This window comes from Podarcis melisellensis (assembly GCF_964234715.1).
Source record: "Podarcis melisellensis genome assembly, chromosome: 15".
In the NCBI taxonomy this organism is placed as follows: Eukaryota; Metazoa; Chordata; class Lepidosauria; order Squamata; family Lacertidae; genus Podarcis; species Podarcis melisellensis.
This window is the reverse complement of record NC_138532.1, coordinates 11,626,361-11,651,062: the sequence shown is the minus strand read 5'-3', so window position 1 is coordinate 11,651,062 and position 24,702 is coordinate 11,626,361. Positions and strand designations below refer to the sequence as shown.

Sequence of the window (24,702 nt, the reverse complement as noted above, 5' to 3'; positions counted from 1 at the left end):
CACCAGGAAGAAAGGGGAGCAGGGGACGGCTTCGGAGAGATGTCTCCAGGACTCTTCCACAGAAACTAGCAGGGAGAGCACAGGTCCTCCACTGCCCACGCCCATCCTGCGCAGAAGACTTCCATGCAGGGAGGCTAGGCGGAGACTTGGCGTCAAAGAACTTTTATGCTGGAAGAAGTTCAGGAAACGCCCACTGACGGATTCTGCCTGTGCAGCCAGGGAAAGGTTTAAGCAGGCAACTTTGCCAAGAGTAGAGGCAACTTACGCACGAGCAACCCCAATTCCCATTACACTGATGATCAAAATGGGGTACCACCATTCAGAACACGGATATGGTGTTTGGTGATCTCTGTGCAGCAGCATAAACTTCTTTCAGCTCCAGCTGCAGGTCCTCCAAGGTGGCCACAGAGCAATACTGTCCTTTATTCCCACCTTCCTACAAAACAGGACAAATATTTGCAGATAGCTTATCAAGAACAGAATGGAGAGCATGCATTTTATCTTTGGATAATGTTATCAAGATTCAAATAGAGTGTCTATTGGTATAACAGAGAAGATGTCAGGACACTGGAAGAAGCATGTGAATTAAGGATATAAATACTGGAAAAGAAATAGAATACCAAAGCAATTCTTTCCAAAAAAAGGTTCAAAATGGGTGGCGGCAGCATGGCTATCTCCCAAAGCTGCACGTAAATTACAGCAGCTCCAGTGACATTCATTTTCGGGGATATAAAGTTGGATGAACTATTATGGATCTCTGAATCTAGAACAAAGAATTATTAAATTCATGTCTATCATTATGGGGGTGAAAACAAAAAAAAATTCCTTCCAGTAGCACCTTAAAGACCAACTAAGTTAGTTCTTGGTATGAGCTTTCGTGTGCATGCACACTTCTTCAGATACACAGAAGTGTGCATGCACACGAAAGCTCATACCAAGAACTAACTTAGTTGGTCTTTAAGGTGCTCCTGGAAGGAATTTTTTTTGTTTTGACTATGGCAGACCAACACGGCTACCTATCTGTAACTGGAATTATGGGGGTGGGCAAATAATTGCAATATTCTGATATGACAGCATTGTGAATCAGGGATTATTTGCTTGAGTGTTATGTATTGATTATTATAATAATAAATCAGTAAAATAAGTTCTCACTAGGCATATGCACAATGCATTATATTTGCAAATATATTTTACTGCTGATTTTATAGTGGTCTTCATATATACATGCATGAAATCAGGAGGCATTTCTATGCAAGGCTGAAAAGTAGGGAAGGGTCAGATCTCAGTAGCAGAACCTCTATCTGCCTTGCATGCAGAAGGGTCCCAGCTTGAAATCCTGGCATCTTCTTATTTGGCAATCTCATAGCCAAGTAAGATTGTCCTCCATGAACACAGTTTTAACAGTGAGCCGAGGCTAAATCTGAATCCACACGTCCTTCCATAGTGGGGACATAGGTTTCCGGGCGGTAGTTGATCACGGTGAGGGTTTACCAAGCATGCTTTCCTCTTAGCACATTTCTCCCTTTCGTCCTGACTTCAAGCCTCTTCAAAGCCCATGACACCTTTGGTAGAGGCTGTTCTCCAATTGGAGCACTCGCAGGCCAGTGTTTCCCAGTTGTCCAAAGATTTGCCTTGGGAGTCTTTAAACCTCTTTTGTTGACCACCAGCATTACGCTTGCCATTTTTAAGTTCAGACTAGAGTAGTTGCTTTGGATGATAATCAGGCATCCGCACAACATGACCAGTACAATGATGTTGAAGAAGAAGAAGAAGAGTTTGGATTTGATATCCCGCCTTTCACTCCCTTTAAGGAGTCTCAAAGCGGCTAACATTCTCCTTTCCCTTCCTCCCCCACAACAAACACTCTGTGAGGTGAGTGGGGCTGAGAGACTTCACAGAAGTGTGACTGGCCCAAGGTCACCCAGCAGTTGCATGTGGAGGAGCGGAGACGCGAACCCGGTTCCCCAGATTAGAGACTACCGCTCTTAACCACTACACCACACTGGCTCTCATTGCTTCAAGAATCATTGCTTCGACACTGGTGATTGTTGCTTCTTCCAGTACACTGGCATTAGTTCGCCTGTCTTCCCAAGTGATGTGTAAAATTTTTCAGAGACACTGTTGATGGAATCTTTTGAGAAGTTGGAGATTGTGTTTATAAGTGGTCCGTGTTTCACAAGCATACAGTAAGGTTGGTAGTACAATAACTTTGTAAACAAGCATTTTGGTTTCCCTGCGAATGTCCCAGGCCTCAAACACTCTGCACTTCAATTGGGAGAAAGCTGAACTCGCAGAGCTCAGGCGATGCTAGATTTTGGCATCAGATGCTAAATTCCTGGCATATCCAGGTAGGGATGGGAAACTAAACTGGCCAGTTTAGTTGGACTTGGAATAAGGCTGTTTCCTATGTTCTTAGGAATACAAAATACATATATCCCAGAGGGCTGGCTGTACGGTATTTAGTCATTTGCAGCAAAAACAAGAAAGAGTCTTGTGTTACCTTAAAATGCATTACGGCATAAGTTTTTATAGACTAATGCTCAGTTCATCTTGCAGGAAGTATGATCCTCATTTGTCAAGTGAATGGTGTAAAGAGGCAAAGAGGAGGAGATTAGAGTTAAATGGGAATGGAATGCAATTCTGTTGTTGTTGCTGCTACTGCTCCTGCTTCATTATCTAATGTTTATTGGATGGTTTTTTCCCCCTAAATTGATTTTTGAATTCTGAATTTATTGTTATTTATATTTTATACTGTATTTTATGCTGTTTTTTGTTGCATCAATTAAGTGCTAAGCCCGGTTTTCTGAACCAGGAAGGGCGGGGTATAAAATAATAATAATAATAATAATAATAATAATAATAATAATAATAATAATAATAATTATTATTATTATTATTATTATTATTATTATTATTATTATTATTATCTTATACCTGAAGGTCTCAAGGTGACTTACTTAACAGACAAGTCAGTATTAACCCCACACATCAACAGTTAACTAAAAACGATCACACATTCAAACCTCAAATGTAAACCCCAAACCTCAACCCAAGTTTGCATGAAAGAAGTGATTGCTATATAAAATACCAGACTGAACCAAAAGCAGCCACAACAGGAGAGAGAAAAGAAGAGGAGTAGCATTCAGATGCAGAGAAAAGTCTTGGTCTGGTGTGGAAAAAACATCAGCATTGGCACCAGGCCTTTGGGAGTAGCCATGGGGAGACATGGAGGTAGTTGCTCTGTACTTGTGGGAAATTTTACCTGCTATCCTTCCGTTTGTGTTTCTGGGTGAAATAATAAGGATGTGCTCACACTAGAACACAGTAAAGTTGCCCCCCCATGTGTTTCACAGCTTTTCCCTAGCTGTTTTCATAAACATGTCTCTCTCCATAGGTACCTCTCTCCATAGGTACCTACCCGGACCCTGAGATCATCATCTTTGTGTGCTTCCTCCACAAGAGGTCCAGAGGGTGGCAACACGAGAACGGGCCTTTTCTGTGGTGGTGGCTCCATTTGTGGAATGCTCTCCCCAGGGAGGTTCATCTTGCGCCTTCATTGAGGCGCCAGGCAAAAACATTCCTCTTTAACCAGGCCTTTGGCCAATTGACATCCGATGTTCTCTTAAATGTGTTTGTGGAAGGGGGGGGGGTTTATTGGTTTGGTTTCTTGTTCTTGTATTTTATTATGTATTTGGTGGTTTTAATATTGTAATCATATGTTGTGAACTGCCCCGAGATCTACGGGTATAGGGCGGTATACAAATTTAATGAATAAATAAATACAAATAAAATAAACATGTCAGAATCGTTTCTGTTTGTGCGCACACCGTGGAGTGCTGACAGGCAAGAATGCTTTTAGCATGTGCAAAGCTCTTCACCTATTGGCTAGAGATGGGTTACCATGTGTCCTCTTTCTCGTGGGTATGGAAAATGAGAGTCGTCATAGTGATCCATGGTTAAAAGTGAAAGTTGCAAAACAACAACAAACCTCTGGTTACATGAGACATATTCAATAAACACACAAGATGTGACCGGCTGTGTGTTTGAAAAAATAATATATACTATTCATTGTATTGTAGATTTCAACAGAAGTAGTTCATAAAGTTCAACGAACAAAGTAGAAGACCCAGTTGATCAGTTCATTCTCTAATCAGTTTATGCATAAGGTCCCTATATGTGAAAGTGTCTATTCCACCTGTCTGCTCATAGAGTCCAGCAATCCACACAAAAGGTTGTTGCAGTTCCACAGAATCCTTTCACAGAGTCTAAGACAAGGATTTCCGGAATATTAGCCTTGTTTCGCCGTCCTAGGCTTCATCAGTAGAACAGGCTCATATATGATATTACAGGACAGTGGATCTTATAGCATAGTACTGTAGTCTCACATAGTAGTTTCACATATATGGACCTTATGCATAAACTGATAAATTTATTCAATATAATGAATAGTATATATTATTTTTTCAAACGTACAGCCGGTTACGTCTTGTGTGTTTATTAAAAGTAAAAGTCGGCAAATGCTCTTTTCTGCTCTTCAGAAATGGCAACCCTCCTATGGGTGTGGGGATGGTTTGAAAAACAATGCATCAAACAGTAGCGTTACACTGCTTGGTACCTCAAATCACCCAGACCCTGTGCTTGGCATCCGAGGCTCCCCATTCCTTGAGAGGTTCCAAGTTTGACAACATGAGAACAAGCCTTGGTGGCTTCCTATCTGTGGAATGCTCTCCCCAGAGAGGCTCAGAAAGATCCGTTCCCCAGTGGAATGGGCTCCTTCAAGAAGTGGTGGGTTCTCCTTCATTGGAGGTTGGGTGGCCATCTGCAAAGGTGGATCTAGGGGAGCGTAACCAATTCAGTCACCCTGGGTGGAGATCTTCTGGGGTGCTGCAGCAAGCACCGCAACTATGAAGTCCAGTGGAGCATGAGAAGGAGGCGGGGAGACACCAGACGTTTGCAGGCCACCACTGAAATTCGAGATGCTAAGCTTTTGAATTATGGTGTTGGAGGAGACTCTTGAGAGTCCCATGGACTGCAAGAAGATCAAACCTATCCATTCTTAAGGAAATCAGCCCTGAGTGCTCACTGGAAGGACAGATCCTGAAGCTCCAATACTTTGGCCACCTCATGAGAAGACCCTGGAAAAGACCCTGATGCTGGGAAAGATTGAGGGCACCAGGAGAAGGGGACGACAGAGGACGAGATGGTTGGACGGTGTTCTTGAAGCTACCAACATGAGTTTGACCAAACTGCGGGAGGCAGTGGAAGACAGAAGTGCCTGGCGTGCTCTGGTCCATGGGGTCATGAAGAGCCGGGCACGACTAAACAACAACAAGGTCTGGCACTACCATCTGTCAGGGATTCTTTAGCTGCGTTGCCTGCATTGAAGGGGGTTCGACTTCCTTCCAACTCTACAATTTTATGATCCTATGAACAAATTCCTAAGCAAACAAAACGAGAACAAGCGTGTTGCGCTGCAGGCAAAATTAGATTGCTTAGCAAATGAAGCAAGGAATAAAAGTTGCCAGCGTCGATTTCTGACGCTGAGGACAACACCAAAAAAAAAGCTCTCGCTTTTCCGAGGCAAGGCGGCTGGTGGTGCTCAAAAGCATCCGAGCAGCGTGAAAACCTGACAGCCATTCCCAGTGGCGCAGTTGCCGCCTCCCCGCCTTGGCTCTGCGCTCGGGCGCGCAGCATGTGATTCCGGGCCGGCCGGAGCCAGGGGAGGGGCTGCCGGGGCGGCCTCTTCCTTCTCCCGCTTAGCCCTGCCCGCGCCGGGGCGGGGAGGCTGCCTGAATCACGGGCATCATGTGCCCGATGCCCGGGCTCCAGCGGGGCATTTAAATGCCAGCGGGCGCCGGGCCCGGAGCAGCGCCAGCTTCCGCCACCATCTCCGCCGCCGGCCCGAAGCAGACGCCCGGCCTGATCCATCTCGCCCGGAGAGAGACGACGATTGCGCGCTCCTCGCCCGGGTCCTGCTTCGCGTCCGTCGCCGCGCTGTGCGCCCTCGCCTAGACCGCTCGCCATGAGATCCATCCCCGCGCCCGGGATCCGCTTCCTGCGCTCCTTCTCCAGGGACAGCTGGTAAGAAAGGGCGATCCCAGCCTCGCCGGGCCGGGCCGGCTGCTGCTTGGGGCGCCTTCGGGACCGGCGAGGCGGCGCGCCGCGCCTAGGCTGGGTTTGGAGAGGTCCCTGGTCGGCGCCGGCGAGGGCGCTTTCCCTGATTCTCTCTCGCCTCCCTCGATTGGCTCACCGACGGAGGGTGGAGAGAGAGGGGGGGGGCTTTATATTGCAGCTGGGATGACAACCCCCCCCCATGGGTTTGGGGATCTGGCTTTAGGCTTGGAATCGAGCCGGCCTGGAGTGGGAGGAAGTGTATTTGCCGCATCCTCCTCCTGATTCAGGGGTTTGGTTTTTGCTTTCTTTCTTTTCTTTTTCCTTTGTGTGTGTGTGTGGCGGTGGTGGTAGTTTATCTCAAACTGGTGGGAAAAAGAGCACGCTGACTCAGAGAAACAAAGCCCAGCTGTGTGTAGAGAAATGCCGCAGAGAGGCTTCTGGCTGGCTGCAGCTCAGCGGCGCGCAGCACGTGCCCTGCATGCAAAAAGGCTTCAGGGTTCAGCGCCAGCATCTCCAGGTAGCGTTGGAAAGGACAGGCGGTGCAGACAATAGCGTGCGAGATGGGGCCTGGCTGGGTTCATTTGCAGACACACAAGGCCCTTTGAAGACTCTCTTTTCCCTCAAAAGAATTCTGGGTGCTGCTGTTTACCCCTTACAGAGTGGCAGTGCAGGGCAGATGCTGACGATATGGTTTACCTATCTGTTCTTATTGTATTTTGTTCGTTTCAGAATTTGAACAGCTCTGCATTAAGTGTGTGGAGAGAGAGAGAGAGAGAGAGAGAGAGAGAGAGAGAGAGAGAGAGAGAGAGAGAGAAAATGCAGTGTAAGAAAATAGAAGATAATGTTAAGAACATTATGTTAAGAACATGAAAATGGCAGGAATTAAAAACTGCAGGAATAAAATGGACTAATAACTTGGGGCGGCTTGAGGGGAAAGAAGCGTTTTCAACCAACAGCAAAAACATAATGTTGGGGCTTGCATTTCTTTCTAGAAAGTGAATTTTGGAGAACTGGTGCCACAGTGTTGAAATCAAGGTTGCAATACACTTGGTGGCACATTTATTTGTTCTGTAAAGTGGGCTGCTAAAGTGGATGAGTTACAGGCACTAAGGCTCACCTGCCTCACAAGGTTGTTGAGAGAAGGAACACCCTGTATGCTGCCTTGAGCTCCCTAGGCTATAAATATAAATTATTTGTGGAGAGATAGGAAACCTGTGCCCCCCCCCCCCGATGTTGCTGGACTATAACTCCCATCATCCCTGACCACTGGCTGTGCAGGGATGGGAGTTGTAGTCTAGCAAATCCCAGGTTCCCCAAAATGTTTGACTGGCTTTTGTAGGAAAGATCTGCTATCAAGATACTAAAATCTGGAAGACTTCTGCATGAGGGTTTTCCATTTGCAATCCAAATGGGATTTCCATTCTTCTGCAACATTTTTCCAGATATATTTCTCCACAGGAATTTTTCTAAAGTAGATGCAAAACGTAGCAGTGGAACCAGCCCAGAGTTGTGACAGAGTTAATTTTGGAAGCATTTAGATCTACAATACTAAATTATTCTTAAAACTGAGCGGTATGCTGCTGTTACTCCATCCATTTACACTTCAAAGTTATCATTTTGCAGATTGGTCCGCGTTGTATCAGCTCCTTGCTGGTTTCAGAAGTACTTTGTCAAAGTCTCTCATTGCTAGTTTATACGGAGTACCCAGGGCTTGCATTTCCACTTTTTCGTAATTTATTTTCCGTATTATAGATGGTCTTTTGAGGCTGCCCCTCTCACTGTAGCTCCCAGCATGTTAAAAACAATCTAAGTAATAAAAACATAATAAGAAACACAGCAACAAACCTAACAATCCTCAAAGCAATATTATAAAAAACAATTATCCGTAGGCTCAAATAATACAAGTGTAAAAGCAAACAGAAAAAATTGGGGACAGAAAAATACCAACATAAAAATGAATTTAAAGCAGTTTAAAAAAAAAAATCTTAAGCAGGGAGTTCCATGGGCATGGGGCAATCACGAAAAAGGCCCTGTCTTCTGTGGCAGCCATTATAATGCTTCATGGTGTCAAAGCAAGAAACAGGGCCTCAGAGGCTAAGCCTAAGATTTGGGCAGGTTTATACAAATAGTCTTTCAAGTATTTTAAGGCAGGGTTGGGGGACCTGTGGTTGTCCTGATGTTGTTGGACTACAACTCACTTTCATCACCAACTACTGGTAATGCTGACTGGGGCTAATGGAAGTTAAGAGTCCAGCCACATCTGGAGAGCCACAGGTTCTCTGTTCCTGGTTTAGAGCTTTGAACCATCACCACTTTAAGTTGGGCCCAGAACTGAAGGAGCTGATGCAAAGTAAACTTTGCCTGCTGTGCTTGAGTCAGCTACATTTTATCTCGCTCACGCAGGTGTTGAAAGGAAAATAAGTTCAGGCTGATTGTATGGGACTGGAAGAGGCTCTTGTGTTTACCTGGCTTCACTTAATCTTAAGAGGATATCACATCACCTGCAAGAGACTATCTAAATCTCAGTTTAATTACTCCAAGCCTTTCTTGGGAAGCAGTTGCAGACATTTCCGAACAGAAATTACACTTCGATCTTTTGAGGTCCAATTGCTACACTGTGTGACCCACATGATTCAGTTTTCAGTCGTGTGTTTGCAACACTGAATAGTTCCACCCCCACAGGTTTCTGCATGCCATTGTTCAGTAATCAGGTCATCTCACTGCAGCGCCGTTTTACAAAATGAATATTCCAGTGAATATACACAAGCAGAACACTTTGGGACTAGCCGAGGCATTTTGCATCCTTTTGGGGTTTTGTATTTTTGTAAGTATGTAACTTTCTTCTACAGTAATTTCTACATGGATATTCATTTCTTGATGGTTGCAGGGTCAAAGCAGTAACTTGCATTTGTGAACGAATATCTGCAGGTTACACATACCCGACTCCATCCATTCCATACCAGACACTGTTTTTCTGTGGGGTGTTTTTGCACGCTAAACTGCAAGAGAGCAAGTTGTACCGGTGTTGCTTTCAAATGCTAGCACCCCAGTTGGGGTGGCCCTGTGCCCTACCTTACAGAGGATAGTCCTTTACCTTTATCTGAAGGGCTGTTAGAGGGAAGTCCTCTATTTGAATTGTCATCAGGTCCTCATCTGGTTTAAAGATAACACATCGCAAGGAGGACAGGCCCTTTAAATTGCCCATCCACAATCAGCAGCTGGACACCAGACTAAGCAGAAACATGGATACCTAATCCCAGCCTCCCCTCCTTTTCGATTCAGATTATTCCTCTCTAAATTTGCATCTAAAAGGGACGCGGGTGGCACTGTGGTCTAAACCACAGAGCCTAGGGCTTGCCGATCAGAAGGTTGGCGGTTCGAATCCCCGCGACGGGGTGAGTTCCCGTTGTTCGGTCCCAGAGCCTGCCAACCTAGCAGTTCGAAAGCACATCAAAGTGCAAGTAGATAAATAGGTACCATTCTGGCGGGAAGGTAAACGGCATTTCCGTGCGCTGCTCTGGTTCGCCAGAAGCGGCTTAGTCATGCTGGCCACATGACCCGGAAGCTGTACCCCGGCTCCCTCGGCCAATAAAGCGAGATGAGCGCCGCAACCCCAGAGTCGTCTACAACTGGACCTAATGGTCAGGGGTCCCTTTACCTTTAAATTTGCATCTATATTAGCATGTGCAGGTTTTATGGAAATCAGTGCCCTCTTTCCCCTCTTGTTCATCAATGTAAAAGCAGCTGCCCATGCCCTGAACTATACTTGTGCTTGATTCCAGCAGTCTTCAAGTTAGTAAGAATATAAGAGGAGCTTGTTGGGTCAGGCTAGGGACCCATCTAATCTGGCATTCTTCATCACAGTCGCCAACCAGATGCCTGCAGGACTCAAGGACAAGAGCCCTCTCCCATCTTGTGACTCTCAGCAACTGGCATTCAGAAGCATCCCTGCCTCTCTCTGACTGTGGAGGCAGAGCAGATTCATCCTGGCTTGTGAGGGGATGCAGGTGGCACTGTGGTCTAAACCACTGAGCCTCTCGGGCTTGTTGATCGGAAGGTCGGCAGTTCAAATCCCCCCTGACGGGGTAAGCTCTCGTTGCTCTTCCCTCACCAAGACTAAATGATTGTTTTTTAAAAAAAGGCGTTGGTAGAAACAATCATATTAAGAGGGAGTATCAGTCAACGACTCCCTTAAGTAAATTATTCTTTGCTGCTTTTGCAAAAGTAAAGCTATTCCAAATCTTGGGTGCTTCTCCCGCCATGGTTCTGGCAGCAGAGAAATCTTTCGCAGGGCCTCCAATGGTGAGTGAAATTGCCAATCAAGCTTATATGAAGGAAGGCAACTCTTGAGAAGAAAAGGGGAAAAAATGCAATTCAAGCAAAAATTCTAGAAGTAAGAAAAACAAAAACAAAATCCTGAAGAAGACAACTAAAACAAAACTAGCTAGGCCAAAGGCATGTTAAATTAAAAAATGTGAGAAGAGGCCTCTTGCATCAGACCAAAAGCCCATTTAGCTCAGGGTTCTGTTTTCTATAGTGGCCAACCAGACATTTATACAAAGACTAGGAGCAGGACACGAGAGCTCTGCTAGTGCTCCCCAGCAGTTGAGGGCAGTAGCCAAGAAAAGGAGTTTGGCTGGTGCAATAACTTTTGTCTCTGCAACAAGACTTCCCTTCCCCTGCACCCCTTAAATCTGTTTTGGGGTTACACCCTACCCCTCTAGAGCAGCTTTGGAGATGGTGTGCAGAGAGGAAGGAGAGAGAGAGAGGAAGTTCCATTCTCCATCATGCCAGTGGGAATCCTTCTGCTAAGGGAAGTACTTGGAAGTATGCGGGTGGCGCTGTGGTCTAAACCTCTGAGCCTCTTGGACTTGCCAATCAGAAGATTGGCGGTTCGAATCCCTGCGACAGGGCGAGCTCCCGTTGCTTTGTCCCAGCTCCTGCCAACCTAGCAGTTCGAAAGCATGCCAGTGCAAGTAGATAAATAGGTACCACTGCGGTGGGAAGGTAAATGGTGCTTCTGTGCGCTCTGTTTTCTGTCACGGTGTTCTGTTGTGCCAGAAGCGGTTTAGTCATGCTGGCCACATGACCCGGAAAGCTGTCTGTGGACAAACGCCAGCTCCCTCGGCGTGAAAGCGAGATGAGCGCCACAACCCCATAGTCAGCTTTGACTGGATCTAACCATCCAGGGGTCCTTGACCTTAACCTTTTGGTTGGATTCTACTGTGGTTATTCAGAAGCATGGTTCACCCCCCCCCCCCCAGTCCTGGAAAGAGCACATTGCCATCATGCCCAGTAGCCACTGTTTGCTTTATTCTGATGTCTAAAGGCAGACTGGCAGAGAACTGACAAACACAGAATTCCACAAAGTCCAAATGCATTATTAACACATGCACACAAACACACACATTCCTCCCCTCAGGTAATGGAGATCATCTTGCAGATGTTTTCTGCCATGACCTCTTCCTTGCCAAGCAGTGCTTTCCAAGATTTTATTTCCTTCCGGCATTCTTTGCCTGTACACATGGTGGCCGGCCACTCTCCTCCTTCTCTGCCGCTCCTTCATTTCAGAATCCCAGTTGGTTCATTTTAAAGCGGTGGTGATGGGATTCAGATCCAGGGACCGAGCGCAGCCTTCAGGGCAAAGCCTTCATTGCATCCCCAATGTGTTGGCCTGGCTGGAATGTGTTCTTAACCCCCATATTGCCTCTTGCTCTGCACGGAGGACAGGGAGGTGTGTGTGTGGGGTGTGTGTGTGTGTGTGTGTGTGTGTGTGAACTACACTACTGCACAAAGGTAAAAAAATACATGCATTGGTCTGCCCACATTTGCCTCCAGCTCCTCCTGCCAATGCCCTTTGGCACTTGGACTGAAATAACGTTTCCCCTCTCTGTTTTGAAGCAGCTGGACAAAGGCTCAGATAGGCAATGGGTGCTCAGAGTTGGGTACACCACCAGAGGATTTCTCCAATTGTACATGAGAAATAAAGAACTTACTTTAATGCGGAGGAATGAAATGGACCAGTAGCTTTGGTGACCGACTAAAGGTAAAGGGACCCCTGACCGTAAGGTCCAGTCGCAGACGATTCTGGGGTTGCAGTGCTCATCTCGCTTATTGGCTGAGGGAGCCAGCGTACAGCTTCTGGGTCATGTGGCCAGCATGACTAAGCCGCTTCTGGTGAACCAGAGCAGTGCACGGAAATGCTGTTTACCTTCCCGCCAGAGTGGTACCTATTTATCTACTTGTACTGTGTGCTTTTGAACTGCTAGGTTGGCAGGAGCAGGGACTGAGCAACGGGAGGTTACCCCGTCGCGGGGATTTGAACCACCGACCTTCTGATCGGCAAGTCCTATGCTCTGTTGTTTAACCCACAGCGCCACCCGCGTCCCTTGGTGACCGACTAGCCTGGCTCTATTTCTCTTCTGTTTATCATGTATGGCCACCTTTGCTTTCCCCAGTCCAGATCATCTCAATTATCCTGGGCTTTGGCTCCTTGGAGACCTGACCTGCTTTGCATCTTCCCATTAACCTACTGCCCTAATTAGAGGGAGGGAAGCCTTGAGTGTGACGCAGTTAGCTTGGTTGCTTAAGAGCCCACGCATCTGCCTAATTATGAGCCTAATTATGCCACTACCTATAAGGAAGCAGGCACAATAGAGGACAGGCCTCCTTCCTTTTAGCAGCTGGGTACACAAGAGGTTTCGTTGTGTACAGGAGAGGGTTTGTGGCTTGGTAGGTGCAACCTGTCATCCGGGGATGACTTTATAAGGCACCTGCTGATAACAGACCTCTTCACGCAAGGTCCTAAGAACATTGTGCCTAAACTAGACGTGATGTTGGGGTTGGTCCATCATTAGATCTGCAGTGGCTTCTCTTTTCTTTAAAAGCAACCTCCAGGACTTGGAAGAGGGGGCATTGGATTTGGGGATTTGCTGCTAGAGGAGTGGAGATTAACTCTCCCTGTGATAGTCCTCACTTTGATTTCCTCCTCCTCTGAAGCTCATATTAGCTGTACCTAGGTTGTTGTTTTACAAACCAACCAACCCCATACTGTGGCTCACAGGAGCTTGGGGAAAGTGTTTCTGTTAGGAAAACTTGTTTATTTTGTTTGTTTAAACCAGGGGTGGTGTAGTGGTTAAGAATGGTAGTCTTGTAATCTGGTGAACTGGGTTCACATCCCTGCTCCTCCACATGCAGCTGCTGGGTGACCTTGGGCTAGTCACACTTTTCTGAAGTCTCTCAGCCTCACTCACCTCACAGAGTGTTTGTTGTGGGGGAGGAAGGGAAAGGAGAATGTTAGCCGCTTTGAGACTCCTTAAAGTTAAAGCGTAAAGGGACCCCTGACTTTCTCGGATCCAGGTCCAGTCTCGGATGACTCTGGGGTTGCGGCGCTCATCTTGCTTTACTGGCCTTGGGAGCCGGCGTACAGCTTCCAGGTCATGTGGCCAGCATGACTAAGCCACTTCTGGCGAACCAGAGCAGCACACAGAAACATTGCTTATCTTCCCGCCGGAGTGGTACCTATTTATCTACTTGCACTTTGACGAGCTTTCGAACTGCTAGGTTGGCAGGAGCAGGAACCGAGCAACGGGAGCTCACCCTGTCACGGGGATTTGAACTGCCGACCTTCTGATTGGCAAGCCCTAGGCTCTGTGTTTTAACCCACAGCGCCACCCACGTCCCTTTTTTGAGACTCCTTAGGGTAGTGATAAAGCGGGATATCAAATCCAAATTCTTCTTCTTCTTCTTCTTTTGTGGCCCTCCAGGCTGCAGCTCCCATCATCCCTGACCACTGACCACCTTGTTGGCTGGGGCTGATGCAAGTTCCCTGACATCTGGAGGTCCGCAGGCCATTTAGATAGGTTCCCATTTAAATGTGAACTGAATCAGATTTCTCCCCCACCCCTACCTGTAGCTCAGTGTCTGATGAAGCCATTTCCATAGATGGCGCCTCACTGAATCACAGGCTTCCAAAGAAATAGTCATAACTGGATAAGTTTCCATGTTCTTACTGAAGTTGGGCTCTTGATGAGTCGCAATCAAGAAGCATTGGGGGCGGGGTGGAATTATGTTATACATCATGATTTTTGCAAATGATGCTGGAGGAGAAGAGGAATATTTTGTGAGTGCAGAAGTGAGCTGAGGGCAGGGTGGATAAAATTTAAATCAATTTTTTAAATTTAAATCACTTTTTTAAATTTAAATTGAATTTTTAAAATAAAATGCTTTTGGAGGAAAATATATTTCTAAAGATAGTTTTCTATTTAAGTTACATTATAGTCCAAAGGCCATCAGGAAATAAGGATTTGTTTTAAGTTTTACTTGTGTGCTGAAAATCAGTCTAATGGTTTTTTGTTTTTGTTTTTTTTAAAAAAATGTTTAACCGCATCAGTTAACAAACATGGATACATATGCTATAATGTTATTGTTTTAGTTAAATAAATTGTTAAAATTGTTATTAAGGAAATGATTATTTTTCTCCTTCCAATAAAGTACAGCAGAAAAGTTGTCCAAATATAAAGTTAGCTTATTAAACCTCACACTAATTTCATAATTATCTGTCTATGTATTTCTAATAATATAACCAAATCAGTAATTTTTGTTATAACTGTAAAAACTACTCTGAAAATTTATTATTTAAAAAATGAAACCTTTATCTGGTCATAAATATTAAGATTATACCAGTAGGAATGCCTTTCTGTAAAAAAAAGAGCTTTTCCCACGTCACTCCCCTTTGACTATCAGCATCTGTGACGCTTCTTGGTTAAACATCCACAGACGTACTGCTCTGCCTTAATCCCCAGCGATTTGTTAGCCTCTGAATGTATGCGGGGAGTCCCTTTCCAAGGAAGGCTCTGACACAGGAACAGGGAACCTGTGTTTCTCCAGATGTTGTACATCTCCCACTCCCATCAGCCCCAGCCATCATTGGCCAAGGAACTGGAGCCCAGCAACATCTGGAGGACCACAAGTTCCCCATCACTGCTCCAAACTCTGTGTGTGTGTGTGTCTGTCTCCTCCTACTTATTGCTCACATCTGGTTCCCTGTAAGGTCAGCAGTCCAACATGCAGTTAGAGAAAAACAAATACGATGGATAAGTCTTTATAGTTGGGTGGTGATGGGGGAAAGCAGGTAGTGTGACTGACAAGGATGTGCAGGAATGTTCCTTAGAGCGGATCACACTGTACCTTTTTCCTCCCACGCTTTCAACCATTGGATTAAGCATGCTTTCTTCTGCTTATCTTACTTGTTCTGATGCTCCCCGCCCATCTCTATGTAGATGCTTGATAAGCACAGGGAAATGTCAAGTCCTGGTCAGCCTCTAGCATGGAAGGAAGGAAGGAAGGAGCACATTGCTCAGTGCCAGAGGGCACGGTTTGCAATGTTTAGCCAGCGGCATCTCCAAGGAGGGAAGAGGAAGACCTAAAGACCGCGAGAACCACTGCTGGGCAGGGTAATGTGCTGAGCTACACGAACCAGTGGGCAGAAGCATCTTCCTAGGAAAGCAAGGGGTGTGTAGAGTAATTGCTATTTTTATAATAAATGCTAAGTAGACCAATCCAGTGCAGCCCTGCATGGGCTGTTTCAAAGCTGAGTTATCATGGGGGGTGGGGGTGTGCGGCTGAGCTTCAGCTGTATTTCCTGTCCAGCTGTCGCTGTAACAGCTTAGAAGAGTGCTGTGAACCTAACTGTAGCTGAGCATGATGTTATAGCATCACATTTATCATGAAACATCCCTCCTCACCTTGCCAATGTACAGTCCTGTTGGGGGTGATGCCAAACAGAGGAGGTTGCTCCCTTGCGGTTTATACTTGCTTCGTTATTTTGCGCATTTCCTTCTTTTTTAAAAAATAATCTTTATTGGTTTTCAGTTACATACTCCACACACACATTTTACATTTCTACTTGCTCTTGAGAGCTGACTTCCCTCCTTCCTTCTTCTGGCTTTTTTGTATCGCATCGGACATTTTCGCATTGTTTTTATCCATTTTGCATATTATTGTTCTTCCATATTTGTCCATAGAGTATTTGTATACAAATAAATCCTTGTATTTACACAATTCTTGTTGTCTATCTATATTCATTCGCAACTACTATTAGTTACATTAGTTATGTTATACATTTTGCTTCTTATTATTTTTATTATCCGGTAAATTTCTTTGTATTTCACATTATGATATATACAACATAAATTTTTCCCATTCTTTTTGAAATGTTTCATCGCCCTGTTGTCTAATTTTCAATGTTAATTTAGCTAATTAGAAGAAGCAGTATTTTGCATATTTCTTGTATGATTGCTGCCCAGGAGAGTTGGATTTTGGGACACTGCCACCACATGTGGAGGTATGTGTCTGCGGAGGTGCATCCTCTCCAGCATTTTTGGTGAGGTTCTTGGGCGTATTAGCGCTGGTGATACCCAGATGCTCTGGCTAACACACCACCAACTACATGCCCTCCATTGGGGTTTATGAGGGCAGTTAGCTTTGGATGGGCTAGTAGGCTCCTAGGTGAGAGATTGGGGGTGGGGGTGGGGTACTGATGTGAGTAAATGCGGCTTCCCAACAAGAGACTGAATGCTACAAAGCGGCCTCTGTGTTGTGAGAACAAGAATGTCTTGTGGGTGTTTGCTGATTGCGCTGCTTTATGTAATTTTGGCTGGTCACATTTATTGTACAGTACTTTTTTACCATCCTTTGATGGTGGGGAGGAGGTGCTTACCTGGCCTTCTGGCAGGTGAGTTGCAGCTACTTACTGGGAGCAGTGTAAATGCACTAGCAGGAAGCCCAGATGGGCTCCTCTAATGTTTCTAGAGACTAGGCAGGTCTCACGGCCAAATCACCTATCCCCCTCCTGGTTAGCAGCCAGGAGGTCAGGTAAGCAGCTCCAACCCAACCTTGACACTTGCTGCTGCTATGTACTCTAATTTTTTTTTTGGGGGGGGGCTTTATATAAACAAACCATATTGTAAAAAGTTAATTTTTTTTAATTTTTAATTTTTAATTTTTAATTTTTAATTTTTAATTTTTAATTTTTAATTTTTAATTTTTATACCGCCCTATACCCACGGGTTTCATGAAAGTTAACAGGATAAAATCAGAAGATAAAACCAGAGCAATAACAATATTCTCCTGCTCTTCGTTGCTTCTCTTTTTCTGTCTCTTTCAGCTCCTTTCTGCCTGTTCTGTTTTGGCTAATTTTAAAGCAGAAGTAAAACTGGCCGTGAAAAGAAAGGAGGGAAAAAAAAGAAGTAGTTTCATTACTTCCTGAGGAGGATGAAATAGCAGCATGCAGGGAGTCTAGCTTTGTCAACAATTGCCACACAGTCTATTGTGTCTAGGATAGACAGGACCGGAACAAGGATACACTGTGAGGTAGGTTAGGCTAAGCAAAGGCGACTGACTCCAAATGAGCTTCATAGCTGAGTGGGGATTCGAACCTCGCTCTCCCAGGCCCTAGTCCAGGCTTCCTCAAACTCGGCCCTCCAGATGTTTTTGGCCTACAGCTCCCATGATCCCTAGCTAACAGGACCAGTGGTCAGGGATGATGGGAATTGTAGTCTCAAAACATCTGGAGGGCCAAGTCTGAGGAAGCCTGCCCTAGTCCAACACCCTAACCACTTACGCCACACTGGCTCCTAGAATGTTTCTGAGCACAATTCAAAGTTGGTGCTGACCTTTAAAGGCCTAAACGGCCTCGGTCCTGTATACCTGAAGGAGCGTCTCCACCCCCATCATCCAGCCCAGACACTGAGGTCCAGCGCCAAGGGCCTTCTGGCGGTTCCATCACTGCGAGAAGCCAAGTTACAGGGAACCAGGCAGAGGGCCTTCTCGGTAGTGGCACCCGCCCTGTAGAACACTCTCCCAGCAATGTCAAGGCAATAAACAACTATTTTACTTTTAAAAGACAACTGAAGGAGGCCCTGTTTAGGGAAGTTTTTAATGTCTGATGCTGTATTGTTTTTAATATTCAGTTGGAAGCTGCCCAGAGTGGCTGGGGAAACCCAGCCAGATGGGCGGGGTATAAAGAATTTATTATTATTATTATTATTATTAAGCAGATTATGTAGGTACTGCTTTATTTTGACTTCATGAGAACCTAAGAAGACTCCCACTGGATCATAGCAAGGACTTATCTGGTCTGGCCTTCTGTTCTCACAATGGCTGGCCAGATATCTATTGGAAGGAAGAACACAAGAAAGACTGGTATTCAGAGTCACACTGCTTTTGATGCCGGAGCTATTATATAGACCTGGAGGCGTTGGGAACCTTGCAGTCCATGAATGTAGCCAACCCACTGCCCAAGTTAGTAGTCATCACTATGTGAAGAAGCCCTTCCTTCTGTCTGATCTAGATCTCCAAACATTCAGCTTCAGTGAATGAATGAAAGCTCCTGTCCTTTCCACTTTGAAGGCATTTGTTACAGAATCTGGTGAAGGACATACCACCTTTGTACTAACCGTTCCTCCCGATCCTGTGTAGTTCTTTGCTTCCCCTTCCCTGATCTTTGCTTAGCTTCCCTGATCAGGCTGCCTCTCTTGAGCTGAGTTGCTGAGATCCCTCTTTCCTTGAAAGGCAAAATGAGTGAGTCTGTGGCTTCTCCTCCTCACCGCAGGCTGAGTAGAGCTGTCCTCACATGGTTGAGTTTCCACCGCTGATCCCATGTGATTATGAAAACATGCTTTTCCCCATTGCTACTCACTTACTTTGGAGAATGGAAATATGCCGATGTTATTTCCATTAACAAAAAAGGAACCAGCAGCAACCACAGGCTGGCTGACTATGTCTAATATTTTCTTACACCTGCAGCTCAAATTCTTCACTTCCCACCTCATTCCTTTAGCAGCTTAACTAGGAACAAATCCAATTGAACTCAGCTACATAGGAAGCTGCCGTACGGAGTCAGATCATGAGCCCATCAGTATTGCCTACACGGACTGGCAGCAGCTCTCCAGGATTCCAGGCAGCGGCATCTCCCATTCCTACTTGGAAATGCTGGGGATTAAAAAACAGGACTTTTTGCTTGCACTGAGCTTTGATTCCTTTCCCGAAAGGAAGATTCTAGCCCTCAAGGTTCTATGTAATGATCTGTTTAAATGGGAACATAGGGAGCTTCCTGATAATGATTTGGATCATTGGTCCATCTAGGTCAGTATTTTCCACAGTGATTGGCAGCAGGTCTCCAGAGTTTTAGGCAGCTAAATCAAAATTTACTTACATATATATGTATATTGGGACGTGGGTGGCGCTGTGGGTTAAACCACAGAGCCTAGGACTTGCCGATCAAAAGGTCGGCGGTTCAAATCCCCGCGACGGGGTGAGCTCCCGTTGCTCGGTCCCTGCTCCTGCCAACCTAGCAGTTCGAAAGCACGTCAGAGTGTAAGTAGATAAATAGGTACCGCTCTGGTGGGAAGGTAAACGGCATTTCCGTGCGCTGCTCTGGTTCGCCAGAAGTGGCTTAGTCATGGTGGCCACATGACCCAGAAGCTGTACGCCGGCTCCCTTGGCCAATAAAGCGAGATGAGCGCCGCAACCCCAGAGTCGGCCACAACTGGACCTAATGGTCAAGGATCCCTTTACCTTTACTATGTATGTATATATAGTTAGATTGGAGGGCATGGCCTGCAACACTCCATTGCCATGCAAATATAGGTGATGTGTTGCTATGGGAACTAAATAGTAAGATTTATAAATAGTGAGATCTATAAATCTCTCTATAAATATAGTGAAATCTATAAATGGTGAGATCTATAAATAGTGAGGTCTAAATAGTGAGAACAGGCAGCCCTGCTTAGGGAAGCTTTTAATGTTTAATAGGTTATTGTATTTTAGTGTTCTGTTGGAAGCCACCCAGAGTGGCTGGGGAAACCCAGCCAGGTGGGCGGGGTATAAATAATAAATTATCATCATCATCATCTTTGCTTCTCTGAGTAGGACCATTTGGGGGAATATTCTGTATAGGAAGAACCATCAGCAAAGGAGGCAAACACTTTGTCTAAGGAAGATATAATCCAAACAGAGAAAAGGCAGAGAGAGCCAAGGTTTTGGATTAATAGCATATTGGGGCCTCTTTGTAGAGATCTGCTTTGAAAACAGTGGCTTTTGGTTGTTGTTGGGAGTGTCTCAGTTGTGCCTCCACCTGCACTTGGCCAATATTCTGTAGGCAACGATTACAAAACACCAGTAAGCCTCTGCTTCCCTTGGTACGGTATTTTCCATCCTCAGGGGTGACCTCGATTACTGGGACAGTTCCTGAGCAGTTTTCTTAAGTGCTGCATAAAATGCTTGGAAGCAGCAGTCAAGGAAGTGTTTTGATGCAAAACATTGTCCTGCCCTCTTGCAGGAAACCACAAGACAAAGCAGGGAGGTTCTGCTGGCGTGGCTGATACTGGACAGCCCCCGATTCCTACATCCTAAAAGCAGAAGGGAATTTCCCCATGCAGGCGGGGGCCCCAAAGGAAAACACATTTGACCCTTGCAGAACGATGTTAGCAAATCTGCAGTGGAACTTCCTGGATCTCAGAAGTCTACCTGTAAGGATGACAATATCTTGATCACTGGAAAAAAAGGTTGCAGATAAGGGGGAAATGCCCAGGAAGGTGGAGGAAGCTGCCGTCTGAAAATATGAACGAGACCTTTGGAATATTTGCTGGGGTCGTTTTCAAGCAGGAGTGTTTTGAGTAAAAATATTTTTATTTTTATTTTTTGTAAAAGGCTGGAATAGGTTCTAATTTCCGGGTGTTGTGGCTACATCACTGGGGTGATGGCCAGAACCAATTGCATGGATTAACAATAACAACAACAACAACACAACAACAATTTATTATTTATACCCCGCACATCTGGCTGGGTTTCCCCAGCCACCCTGGGCCGCTTTAACAAAGTATTAAAATACAGTGGTCTGTTAAACATTAAAAGCTTCCCTAAACAGGGCTGCTTTCAGATGTCTTCTAAAAGTCTGGTAGTTGTTCTTCTCTTTGACATCTGGTGGGAGGGCATTCCACAGGGCGGGCGCAACTATCAAAAAGGCTCTCTGCTTGGTTCCCTGTAACTTGGCTTCTCTCAGTGAGGGAACCGCCAGAAGGCCTCAGCGCTGGACCTCAGTGTCTGGGCTGGACGACGGGGGTGGACGCTCCTTCAGGTATACTGGGCCGAGGCCGTTTAGGCCTTTAAATGTCAGCATCAACACTTTGAATTGTGCTCGGAAACGTACTGGGAGCCAATGTAGATCTTTCAAGACCAGTGTTATGTAGTCTCGGCGGCTGCTCCCAGTCACCAGTGTAGCTGCCACATTCTGAATTAGTTGTAGTTTCCAGGTCACCTTCAAAGGTAGCCCCACGTAGAGTGCATTGCAGTAATCCAAGCGAGAGATAACTAGAGCATGCACCACTCTGGCAAGACAGTCTGTAGGCAGGTAGGGTCTCAGCCTGCATGCCAGATGGAGCTGGTAAACAGCTGCCCTGGACACACAATTGACCTGTGCCTCCTTGGGCAGCTGTGAGTCCAGAATGACACCCAGGCTGTGCTCCTAGTCCTTCAGAGGCACAGTTACCCCAGGGACCAGGGAGTCCTCCACACCCGCCTGCCCCCTGTCCCCCAAGAACAGTACTTCTGTCTTGTCAGGATTCAACCTCAACCTGTTAGCCACCATCCATCCTCCAACCGCCTCCAGACTCTCACACAGGACCTTCACCACCTTCACTGGTTCTGATTTGAAAGAGAGGTAGAGCTGGGTATCATTCACATATTGCGGATTCAATACAGTTTACTTGGAAATGTCTTAGGAAACTGCTTTGTCCCAGGCCAGCCTCTTTATCCATTTAGCCCTAGTGCTAGGATAGAATCACAGAATTGTAGAATTGGAAGGGACCCCGAGGGCCATCTAGTCTAACCCCCTGCAATCCAGGAAACTTTTGCCCAGTGCAGAGATTGAACCTACGACCCTGAAATTAAGAGACTCATGTTCTACTGACTGAGCCGCTCTAAACATATCTAATACAGGGCTGGTACTGAGCTACAGTGCCATCCCTTAAACCAGGGGTCAGCAAACTTTTTCAGCAGGGGGCCGGTCCACTGTCCCTCAGACTTTGTGGGGGGCCAGACTATATGAACGAATTCCTATGCCCCACAAATAACCCAGAGATGCATTTTGACATTCTACTCATGTAAAAATGCGCAGATGCCCGGACCATCAACGGGCCGGATTTAGAAAGCAATTGGGCTGGACCGGCCCCCAGGCCTTAGTTTGCCTATCCATGCCTTACCAGTGGTGTCCAAACTTTTTTCAAAGAGGGCCAGATTTGATGAAGTGAAGGGCTATGAGGCCAATCAAAGTTGTTGACCTTTTTTTTAGGATTGAAGTTTTTGAGCTTTTTATGATTTATGATTTTACTCCAAAGTTGTTGAGTTTTTTTTAGGGTTGATGTTGTTGAGATATTTTTTGGATTTTACCCCCTGGAAATAAACTGCCACAGGGGCTGGATTAAACCAACCAGCGGGCCGGATTAGGCCCCCAAAATGGATTTTGGACATGCCTTCCTTATACTGAATAGGAACCATTGGTTTACCAACTCCAGCATTGTCTCTTCTGGGGATGGGGAAGAAACTCCTGTCCTGATGTCAGCCAGAAGTGAAGGTGCAGGTACAAACTGGCCTTGGCTTTACACAACAGAAGAGTGGACTGCAACCTGCAATGATAAAAAGGATGCAATGATTTATGCCGCCAGCTCTTCGAGGATGACATAAAAAGGATGAGTCAGGTGACCTTTCTGGCTCTTGCTCAATTTATTCCAGCCTCTGTTTCACCTCTTGAAGGTGAAGAAGATCAGAGGCTGGAGGGACTTTGCGGCATGCAAAGAGCCAGTGTGGTGTAGTGGTTAAGAGCGGTAGACTTGTAATCTGGGGAACCGGGTTTGCGTCTCCGCTCCTCCACGTGCAGCTGCTGGGTGACCTTGGGCTAGCCACACTTCTCTGAAGTCTCTCAGCCCCACTCACCTCACAGGGTGTTTGTTGTGGGGGAGGAAGGGAAAGGAGAATGTTAGCCGCTATGAGACTCCTTTGGGTAGTGATAAAGCAGGATATCAAATCCAAACTCCTCTTCTTCTTCTTCTTCTTCTTCTTCTTCTTCTTCTTCTTCTTCTTCTTCTTCTTCTTCTTCTTCTTCTTCCATGGTAACGGATGATGTAAATTCTCTGCCCACTTTCTTTCTTTTTTTTTAATAAAATTTTTTATTAATTTTTCCAACACATAATAAAAGACAAACACATTACAAAACAAAGACATACATCACTTTAAACATATACTGACTTCCCCGTACCTCCCTTTCGCTGCATCCTTATTCCAAAGTTGTTTAGCAACCCTTTAATCAGTTTATCTATTAGTTCCCTTTCATTAAATTTTCTTTAAACTTAATATTTAGAGCTGTATTTCTCTACTTCTTACCCCTTGACATCTCAACACTCCTCAATTTTACAACAGTTTTTAAGATATAATTTAAACTTCTTCCAGTCCTCTTCCACTGTCTCTTTCCCCTGGTCTCGGATTCTGCCGGTCATCTCTGCTAGTCCCATGAAGTCTGTCACCTTCGTCTGCCATTCTTCCAGAGTAGGTAGTTCTTGCATCTTCCAATACTTTGCCAGAAGAATTCTTGCTGCTGTGGTAGCGTACATAAAAAAGGTTCTGTCCTTCTTTGGCACCAATTGGCCAACCATGCCCAGGAGAAAAGCCTCAGGTTTCTTAGGAAAAGTCCATTTGAGGACCTTCTTGATTTCATTATAGATCATTTCCCAGAAGGCTTTAATCTTTGGGCAGGTCCACCAAAGGTGAGGGCAATCTGGCTGCGACATCTGTCACCCCATTGATCGCCAGGGTTGATTCAGCTGATCTGGCTGGCTAGGCGGGGGTCCCCTTCCTCCCTCACCGCTCCATGTGCGTCCCTCCCGAAGCTGCGCGCTCGGTGGAAGAGGACGACCATCCCAGATAGAAGGAGTGTACCGTTCTTCGGTCAAGGGTATACGATAGCTGCGCTCCCCTGCTAGAACCTCCTTTCTCTGCCCACTTTCTGACTGGCTTTCACAAACTATGCCTTCCTCGGCATTTACTCAGAAGTAAATTTTGCTGAGTTTGGCAGGGCCTATTCCTATGCAAGTGTGCAGGGTTGCAACCCAAGTGGATGATAAACATGCATATAGTCTATATATCAAAAGAGAAAAAACAATCCCCTGGTTTTTATAAAATGCATTTAGTACTGTTGGTTTAATTGTAAAGGATTAATACTAGGTGCCTGTTTTTGGAAATCTGATTGAACTGTTTGGGAAGAAGGAAACTTACATCTTAACCTGGAAACCCTTCATATTTTAAAGTTGTCTTCTGGGTAGAAATTGAGCTATTTTCACCCTCTGTAGTGCTGGAATTCTGTTACTAATGATATAATAAAATTGTAAGGATGTTGTCACGCTGCAGTTTGGCAAGTTGTAAAGGGGTGGGGAAGGGGATTTGCTAAGGTGTAAAGGGAAGGTGGTACCTGGGGTTGGCGAGCAAAGCGAGCAGGAAAGGTGGCCCTTATTTTTGCAGTAGTAGTAGATCATGTGA

The 24,702-nt window shown here is 45.6% G+C and overlaps 1 protein-coding gene across 5 annotated transcripts in view; it reads left to right on the top strand.

Moving 5' to 3' along the window:
* Positions 1-5,699: 5,699 nt before the first annotated feature.
* Positions 5,700-24,702, top strand: part of SLC37A2 (solute carrier family 37 member 2) — a 58,891-nt gene continuing 39,888 nt past the window's right edge. For 2 of the 5 annotated variants that reach the window (XM_081890996.1, XM_081890994.1), the window contains exon 1: positions 5,709-6,081. In XM_081890996.1, the coding sequence (XP_081747122.1) occupies positions 6,023-6,081 (59 nt within the window). In that variant the 5' untranslated portion in view covers positions 5,709-6,022. Of the gene's footprint in view, positions 6,082-24,702 lie in introns of all 5 variants that reach the window. The other 3 variants (XM_081890997.1, XM_081890995.1, XR_014163353.1) reach the window with 3 other exon arrangements.